The sequence below is a fragment of the Ipomoea nil genome, unplaced genomic scaffold (assembly GCF_001879475.1).
Source record: "Ipomoea nil cultivar Tokyo-kokei standard unplaced genomic scaffold, Asagao_1.1 scaffold3069, whole genome shotgun sequence".
Classification (NCBI taxonomy): Eukaryota; Viridiplantae; Streptophyta; class Magnoliopsida; order Solanales; family Convolvulaceae; genus Ipomoea; species Ipomoea nil.
In genome coordinates this window covers 8591558-8601347 of record NW_017619497.1, presented here as the reverse complement: position 1 = coordinate 8601347, position 9790 = coordinate 8591558, and the positions used below count along the sequence as shown (strand labels likewise).

The 9790-nt window shown below is 29.4% G+C and overlaps 1 protein-coding gene across 1 annotated transcript; it reads right to left on the bottom strand.

Annotated features, from left to right (window-relative positions):
• Window positions 1–1131: 1131 nt before the first annotated feature.
• LOC109164832 lies at window positions 1132–4080 on the bottom strand. Its single transcript, XM_019313378.1, has 4 exons — window positions 4014–4080; window positions 1452–3511; window positions 1243–1371; window positions 1132–1158 (listed from the first exon to the last, which is right to left on the bottom strand). Exons 1-4 carry the CDS (start codon window positions 4078–4080, stop codon window positions 1132–1134), a joined length of 2283 nt encoding a protein of 760 aa, XP_019168923.1.
• Window positions 4081–9790: the final 5710 nt, after the last annotated feature.

Genomic DNA, 9790 nt, shown 5'->3' with positions numbered 1-9790 from the left:
TTATTATTATTATTATTATTATTATTTTATTATTATTATTATTATTTTATTTATTATTATTATTTATTATTATTATTATTATTATTATTATTATTATTATTATTATTATTATTATTATTATTATTATTAGGGAAAAGTGCATTTTTCGTCCCTAAGTTATAGGGTAATTGTAGGATTCGTCCCTAAGTGTTGTAAATACCACTTTTCATCCCTAAGTTATAAGCTATGATGCAATTTTCGTCCTTTTTCTAACAGAGGTGTTAAGTGACTGTTTAATGTAAGGGTAATTCTGTCCAAACACATTTAGGCTCATTATTAATTTAATATTTCCCTAATTATACTCTTTCCCTAATTATACTCTTGTACTCTTGCGTAGACTGGGTCATTTCTTTTATCATTTTTTCATATTTTAAACATGCAAAATTTATGATGTTAAAAATTGTTTTTGAGATGCTCCGGCTTGTAAGTACACAAAAATTTTAAAACAACACTCAAGACTTTCAATAAATATAATATTGATTTCTTTCAATATATTGAAATGTTGGTAGTTTTCAACACAAAAGACTTTCAAAATTAAAGTGATTCACAAAAATCATTCCAGAACTTACCTATTAACTACTTAGCTTGCCAAGCACCTTGTGCTCAGATGGCATGTAGTGACCTCTCCCATGTGGGAAGTCATGAGATCGAGCCTCAGTGGAGGCGTTGTTGACTCTTTGTGCTTCATTAGGTTGAGAAAGTATATTTGAACAGATACTACAATGTAATAGAGTCAGTAGCATTCAAAAAAAAAAAAAAACTACTTAGCTTGTATTAAATATTGGTTGCATTACAAAAAATAAAAATAAAAAATTCAAGATCTAAGCAGCCTTCTAAACCTACATACTAATTGATGCTATAAAGCATCATCTTCATTTATGTTGTTTGGTCTTTCTTGGTGCACAACCTTGACTCAATTTTCTTTTTCTTGGTGACTTTCCAACTGTCTGTGATGGAGTTGTTTCTCTATGTATCTGTGTGCATTGGGGACCAAGGAGTTATGTTCTGCAAACAAGGAATTAGATAATTGTAGTGCATTGAAAATCAAAGTTTTTGCAAATTTACATATTATCTTTAAAGAAAAAGAAAAATTTAAGAGTATTGACCAACCAATTCATCCTGCAAAGCATTAGAGATTATCATTTCAATGACATTATCATTTGGAACAAACCATGCAACAGCACCAGGGGGCTGGACTTAAACATTAGCAACTTCAACAGCAAGTGGTTCAACTTCAGCAGCTATATTAGCCACAGGGTGTTCAACTTCAACTTCAGTAGCAACAGGGTGTTCAACTTCAACTTCGGCAGGGGGTTCAACATCATTTTGCCTCTATTGAGAAAGTGTAATAAATGATAATGAAATTGTCGATATAGAAAACATAATGTAAAGACAAATACAAGTGTAATTACCTGGTTTTTGCAGCTACGCTTGTTATGGCCATATTGTCCACAAATTGAACACTTCTTTTTCTCACCCTTTCTTGATAACTTGCTAATTAGCTTATCACCCACAATAGATTCATTCTCAATAGGATCTCTCTTCCTTAGTTTTTTTGGTCTGCCTGGTTGCACTTTATACTTGGGTGGTAGTGGTGGTTTTTGGCCAGTTTTTGTCCATAAATCTGAGGGATGAATTGGCATTATTGCTGGTTTATAACTCCTCATATATGCTTCCACAGTATAGCAATGATGGACATAATCTTCAGGTACTTCCCCTTTTGTTCTAATTGCTGCAATGGCATGACTACAAGGGATTCCATTAAGATCCCACCTCCTACAACTGCAACATCTTTGATTCAAATTTACCTTGTAAGTCTTAAAAAAGCCAGAAATGTCTTCAACTTGGTAGTTGTCATCATTTGCTTTGTATGCTATCAAATCACCAGTGTGTGCCTTGTTTTGTTCAAGAATTTTTATGATTTTAGGGCATATTTTCATTACACTTCCCTTCATTTTGTCTCTGTTCTTCTGCATCCTAGACATTAGGTAAATTCTCAAGCTCTCACACATTGTTAGTATGTACTTATCCCTTGCATGACGAATGGAGCTGTTAAATGACTCACACAAATTATTCAGCAGCATGTCAGACTTTAGATAATCAGAAAAATATGCCCTGCAAAAGTGTCTTGGTTCCCTATCTAATATCCATTGGGCAGCTTTTGGATTTAATAATCTCAAACCTTCCAAGTGCTTTTGAAATTCACTTTCTGTAGTTGATCTACAAGCAGCCCAAAAATTCTGCTTCATGACTTGACCACCATATCCATCCTTGCTGAAATTAGCATGGAGATGCCTCACACAATGCCTATGTTCTATATATGGAAATAACTCTTCAAAAGCAGGTACTAATCCCTTTTGTTTATCAGAAATAAAGGTCCATCCAATGGGGTTTTGAGAAATATGAAGATCACCATCTAATAACTCAAGAAACCACTTCCAAGTTTCGTTTAACTCACCTTCAACCACAGCAAATGCAATTGGGTACATGTTGTTATTAGCATCTACTCCAACTGCACTTAATAATTGTCCTCCCTTTTGATTTCCCTTCAAATGGCATCCATCTACACCAATTAAGGGCCTACATCCATTTAAAAACCCTTCTTTACATGCACCATAACATATATACAGCCTCTTGAATCTACTCCTACCCTCCATTGAATAAGTGTTGTCCAAAATTAACTTCACAGTAGTGCCAGGGTTAGTTTTCTTAAGTTCTTCACAATAATCCAACAACAAATTATACTGATGATTTTGAGAACCAGTTACTAGCAACTTTGCCTTTTGCTTGGCCCTAAATGACTGAAATTTTGAAATATTGCATCTAAACTTTTTCTTCACATGCCTTTGGAATTGAACTCTGCCCCATTCCTCATTTAATTTGAATTCATCCTTATAATATTTGGCAAGAAATCCAGATTTAATCAGTTGATTGTCATGTTGTTCACCACAACTATGATTGAGCCTATATGTTTTAATGGTAAAAGGACAATTTTCATTGCTCCTAGAACCAAATATAACCCAGTCACAATTTACATCCCTACATTTTGCTCTAACTCTCCTAGGCTCATTCTTCACAAAGTAGACATCCTTTTTTCTCAATGCTTCATACCTTTCAACTGCCCACTTAAACTCCTTGTTATCTTTAAAAATCATTCCTTCTTGAAATTGAAAATCCTCCAAGTTGAATTTTGATTCACTAAAAACTAAACTAGAATTACTCCCTTCCTCCACATCAGAATTTGAACTAATACTCCTTAATTCATCTTCAGAATCAACACAATCTACTTCATTTATTTGGGCAATTGAACTACCAAATTCCTCTACAACATTTGTAGCTGCACTATCAGCAACATTACCATGTTCATCTTCACTTGAAAACTGAGAATCATCAAATTCACCATCTAATGATGTTGATTTTTCATTCTCAGAATTACAGTTACCCCCTTCACCACTATGTCCTTCATGTGAATCTAACAAACCAAAAGACTCGGTTAAAAAAAAAAAAAACAAACAAACCAAAATATATTTTACAATTAAACAAGTACAACACTAATCAACATTAAATAATGAAGACAAACAAAGAATAACAAATATACTATTCTGGTTTTATTCATACGTGGATCCAATATTTTTTTGATTACATAAACTAATTCATAAAAATTTCAAAACCCTAAACATGAAACTATTAAACAAATAACAAGAACTAATATTTTACCCAACAATCAATTAAACAAATACACAAATTTTTCAATTATATAAACTAATTTGTAAAATATTTAGAATCTAAATGCAAAACAATTAAACAAATATGGAGTAACATGAACTAACATTTAACCCAACAAGCAAACAAACAAAAACTAAGCCCTAAACATTAAAACAAAATAACGAAATTAAAGAAAAATATGCCTTGCAAAATTAACGAGAAATTGAATTGCTTAAACCTTCGAAAATTAACAAAGGGGAAGAACTTACACGGTAGAGTTCCCTTCCAGCCAAGTAATCGCCGATTAATCATCGAGAAATTTTTAGAATGCTTCATCTCTTGACCATCAATTTTGTGTGTTTGAAATATGAAAAAATAGTAGCGTGAACTGTGAAGTGGAAGAGTCAGTGTTGAAAACCTACGCAAGAGTATAATTAGGGAAATATTAAATTAATAATGAGCCTAAATGTGTTTGGACAGAATTACCCTTACATTAAACAGTCACTTAACACCTCTGTTAGAAAAAGGACGAAAATTGCATCATAGCTTATAACTTAGGGATGAAAAGTGGGTATTTACAACACTTAGGGACGAATCCTACAATTACCCTATAACTTAGGGACGAAAAATGCACTTTTCCCTTATTATTATTATTATTATTATTATTATATTATTATTATTATTATTATTATTATTATTATTATTATTATTATTATTATTATTATTATTATTATTATTATTATTATTATTATTATTATATGGGTAGCTATCATATATTGCGTTTGGTTTAAGTTGTTGGCTGCACAAGATTCTGAAGGGTTAGCTGTGATGTCTTACAGTGTTACTAGAGATATACTAGCTATATATCTACGTCAGGATAGTTGTCTCCATCTTTAGAGGTGCCTATAATTCAACAAAGGGAATAATTGTTATGTTCACTAACGAAAATCTTGAGTTATTATCTAATGAGATTTACTCCTTTTATAAGGTGGATTTGTTTTTTCTATTAGTTTAAAAAAGTGACGTTAAATATCTCGTTACATATATAATTCTTAGCATTGATTTCTTTGAACCATTACTATATATAACCAACTCTAGCTAGAATTTTACAAATTGATAATAGTTTTTTTTTTCTTTTTCTTTTTGCATGGAGGTTAATAATATATAAGATGATATAACAAATTTTACATGTCTCTCAAATAACAGTTGCTGGCTACACAAGAACATGAAGGGTTAGGTGTGCATGTGTTTTTTGGGGGATATGAAAGGGGAGGATCAACCACAACCACAACTATAACAATTAGTGCAACCAACCAACTTTTTCAGACTGGATATTTTGGACACTTATCAGCACCAAAAACTTTATTAGGAAAACATGTTTCCCCCAATTTGAAGGACCCCTAACCCTCCGTCCTTTGGACTAACTACAAGAGTAAATTACAAAATATCACTATTATAAATTTTTTGCTATTTTCAACCAATATTTACATCTAAAAAAAAACATTATTGGTCGATGTTTAAAAAATAAAAATAAAACATTCAGCCGGTGAAAGTAGTTGGATGGTATGTACGTTTATGCATTGGTCTGAATTTAATTTTCGACTACTTAAATTAGGGTTTAAACTCTTCACCATGTGGTTGACAATCTTGGCAAACATTACTCCTGTTTATCTTTTTAACCACTAGCCTATGCGGCTATAGCCCAAAGCACAGCAAAATTTTATTGTATAATAGCATTGGAATATAATTTTGATAATAAATTTATTTCTTGTCGACTCTTCAATTATTATAAAATGCTACCCATTGAGATCGACTTAATTAATTGGCAATCACAAATAGACACAATTTCATAATATTTGTATAATAATATAGTAGTTGTAACAAATATATATATATATATATATATATATATATATATATATATATATATATATATATATAGAGAGAGAGAGAGAGAGAGAGAGAGAGAAGTATAAGAACAAGTACAACAACTTTTGCTTGCTATATAAAACGTATTAATAATTAGCTCATAATTTTTTATTGACAAGGAAATAACTGATGTGTTTGCTTCTGATTTAATATGGATAAACATTAAATTAAAATTCAAGATATTGATATGATTTTAAGTCGCACATATATACCAAATGATAGATGATAGATATGGATGTGATTCATTTATGATGTTTGTAAGTACGTTTTAGGTTACGTTGTATTTGGCTAGTTGTACGTTTAGTACGTGAGGTGGTCCAATTTGTTGAAATTTGGGAGCAATTCATCAAAAAAAGAAAAAAGAAAAAAATATATATATGCTTGTTAAAGTATTATATAATGAAGTAAGAAATTAGCTAGGAAAAACAAATGGTAACTTGTGGGTTTATATATTGGCTGAAAGATAACTTTAACCTTCTTCCTTGGAGTTGGTTTATAAATAACAAATTAAATTATAGAAAAATCATGAAAACATGAAATAATAATAATGTTATTAATTATTTGTTGACTTGGTTTCAAATATCTCTGTGGAAGCTAAGAGAAGTCATCACCAACTGTTGATTTGTCTCATATGTATTGCACTAACTTCAACCTTTTAGGTCACATGAACACCTATAGTTTCAACCCCTAAGAATACAATAGGATTATGGCTTACGTAAGAGCTGAATTTAAACCTCTGTGTGTGTGTTTGTGTGTGTGTGTGAGAGTGAAAAATTCTGACATGTTGATCAATAAAAGTGTTGATTAAAATGTAATAATATTTGTGTAATAACAAATAGGCTATTGAACTATTTGGGGATAGTAATTAAGTCACTGAACTTGAATAAGCTCCAAATTGATCCATGAACCTGAAAAAAAAATGCAATTAGTATTTTTAGTAAGCTACCGACAAATTTGTGGTGATTAAGGTGCCATGTGTATTTTTTATTTTATATTATTATTATACAAATGGTTTCCGATATAATGATACTTGATAAGCCATCACCACGTACTCAATGCCTGCAACAAAGCGAAATTCATACTTCTTTTTTTTTTTTTTGTCTTTAGTAAGATTCAAACCCAGAATCCTGCAACTGCTAGTAAAGCAAAACCTCTTCAATAGTACTTGATATTATTGAATATCTTTCCAATTCAATAATATTACCAAGGTTGTACACGATACTATATGATCGAAATGGTATATTGCATTTGGTATTATTCAAAACCATTTCAATTGTATCAACATGTAAAATTACATACTAATAGAAAACATTTCAATATTATACAAATATTGTTGCATTTTAGTCAGTATTGTTGTTGATCGTCGTCAGGATAGATGTTCCCATATATTTATAACACAATTGTTCAATACTTCATACCCTTCATATCTCCTACTAAAATGACAGAACTATTTTGATCATATCAAGTGATTGAAAGGAAAAAAAAAATGCAATTTCTTTCAAAATTATCTTCCCTATTTCGTTTTAAAGCAAGACATCAAATAATTTTCTTGCATATAAAATTATAATGCTGAGTAATGATGATGTTGGTTTTAAGGTTAGTCCAAACAATAATTATAATTATTGAGAACATGTCCAACAAGATCAATTGTTTATTCTTGGACATGTTGTACTACAGCAAGTAGAATGATCCAATTGGTCATCACAACTAAGATTTGGCGTGTTGGATATCTTTGTGGTTGTTTCCTAAGTTATTATATATTTGTAATTAATTCTCACTTTGATTAATTAGTGAGTAATCTTGCCCATATTATTGGCTGGACAAACATATACCACTTTGAAGTAATTAATGTGGCTTTGATCGATTGGTTATTAAATTAGAACATCTAATTAATTATATTTAAAAGCTAACATTTATATATCAAACAAAAATTTGTCATAATTTTAAGAGATTTAATTTCTTCACACGGAGGATGTTGTAAATTGTAATTGACTATCAAGCCAATCATATTACTTGTCTTTTTATTTAAGGTCTTTACTCCGTACTATTGAAATTTTACGAACGAAATTGAATATATGTTATAAAATTCTTTAAAAAAAAAGAAAAAAAAAAGCAATGATGCTATTAAGAAATTTTATACTGTTATTTCAATTATTCATATCAATGAATTATTAGCTTATTCTAAATTTTGTGGACCAATTTTCCATATTTAAAATTAATAAATTATTGAATGGTTTGGCCGTTTGGGTGTATTTGAATTATTATTATATGAATTATTTTCCATATTCTAAGTGCAGTGAGAAAGTTCTAGACACAATCGAAAAGTTTTTTAGCTTATACCCGTGTAAGAGACATTAATTCGAAAATGTCATCATTGCACCAATACAAAATCGAAAGTTTTTTAAATTGTACCAAACACAAAATGTACAATAGTTATGCTACACTGATCCATCTTACAAGGTGAATATATATTAAAATATATCATTTACATACTGAATGTTTACGATTCAAACTGTGAACATTCAATATATAATTAAATTGTATATTTTTTTGATTTAGGTCCACAGAATAATTTGCTCAAAATATAAGTGGCAATCAACATTGTAAACTTTATCTATGTAAGCATACATATAGTAAACACAATTACTATATTAACTATTTTACAAAGTTTAGACTCGAAAAATGTTCCTTAAAGTTGAAGAGATAGCAAAAGAATTGGGTGCCTTTAAAATAAATTAGAATTTCTTCCGAGCAATATCTTTGACTTCGTTTTAATATTATTTTTGCAATCTTATTTATTTTTATTTTTATTTTTTATAAATGTATTTCTTAATAACATGTGCAAATTTCATACACTGCATGAAGCAATTAAGTGGGTGAACAAGTTGGCATTTAAGATTTAAGACAGCTAATGGGATATTATTTAATAATTTTATTAAAATTTTTGGTCAACTTTTATAAATAAATAAATAAATAAATAAATATATATATATATATATATATATATATATATATATATATATATATATATATATATTGCGTAATGGGGGTTTGTGACTCCAATCATTGAGTTTAAAATAATTTATTAATAATTAATAAAATAAAGAGGGTAGCTCAACGTCCCTCACTGGATCTACTGCGATAATAATAGACAAATAGTAATTAATAATAAAAACAGAATTATTTCACCACTAATAAATAATTAGAGTTGCGCTAAATGTTCATACCTCCTCAATCTTTTTATTTTTTTAACGTGACAAAATAAAAATGGGTATAAGAAATAATATAAATACCGTTTTTAATCAATTAAGCAAATTGGCACTTGATTAATTTAAATCATGACTTAACAATGCAAATATCATTCTGTCTAAATTTATGGTACGGTTTGTCTGAATAATTGAGTCAGTTTAATTTTAAAGTCTTGTCAATATAACACATGAAAATTGGGGTGGGAAAAATAGTCGGAGGGGTAAGTATATACGTGACAAAATTGTATCATATCGATAATTTAGTTTAAATAAAGTTCATGTCTGGTAACATAATTAGTTTGTAAGTCAATTCTGAATTTTTTCACCACTATTAGTTGTTTGACTTGGTTAAATAATCAATATGAGTGTTTAATTAATTAGCTATTTGTAACAATTTATTGTTCCAAAATGCTAAAATTCAAAAAGCTGCTCAAAGTAGTTTTTTCGATCAACTTTTTGAGAAAGTCATTTGCATGTAATCAAATATCAGCTAACAGATAATTTACCAGTGGGCCCTGTTTGGTAAATGGCAGTTAGCTGATAGCTGATTGTGTTAATTAGAGGGTATAACATTAGCTGATTGTAGAAAGATGCTTGGTAAATTAACAGCAAGCTGATAGTTGTTTAGCATAATTTCTTTTCTCAAAAAGTTAATTGAAAAAGTTGTTTTTGACAGCTTTTTGAATTTTATCATTTTAAAGTTACAAAAAGCTAATTAACCAAACATTTATATTGATTTTTTTTAACTAAGTCAAACAATTAATAGTGGTCAAATAAGCCAAAATTGGTTGATAAGCTAACTATCTTACCAAACAAGGCCCAAATATTTTTTTTACAATCAGTTAATACTATCAACTAATCAAACTTAT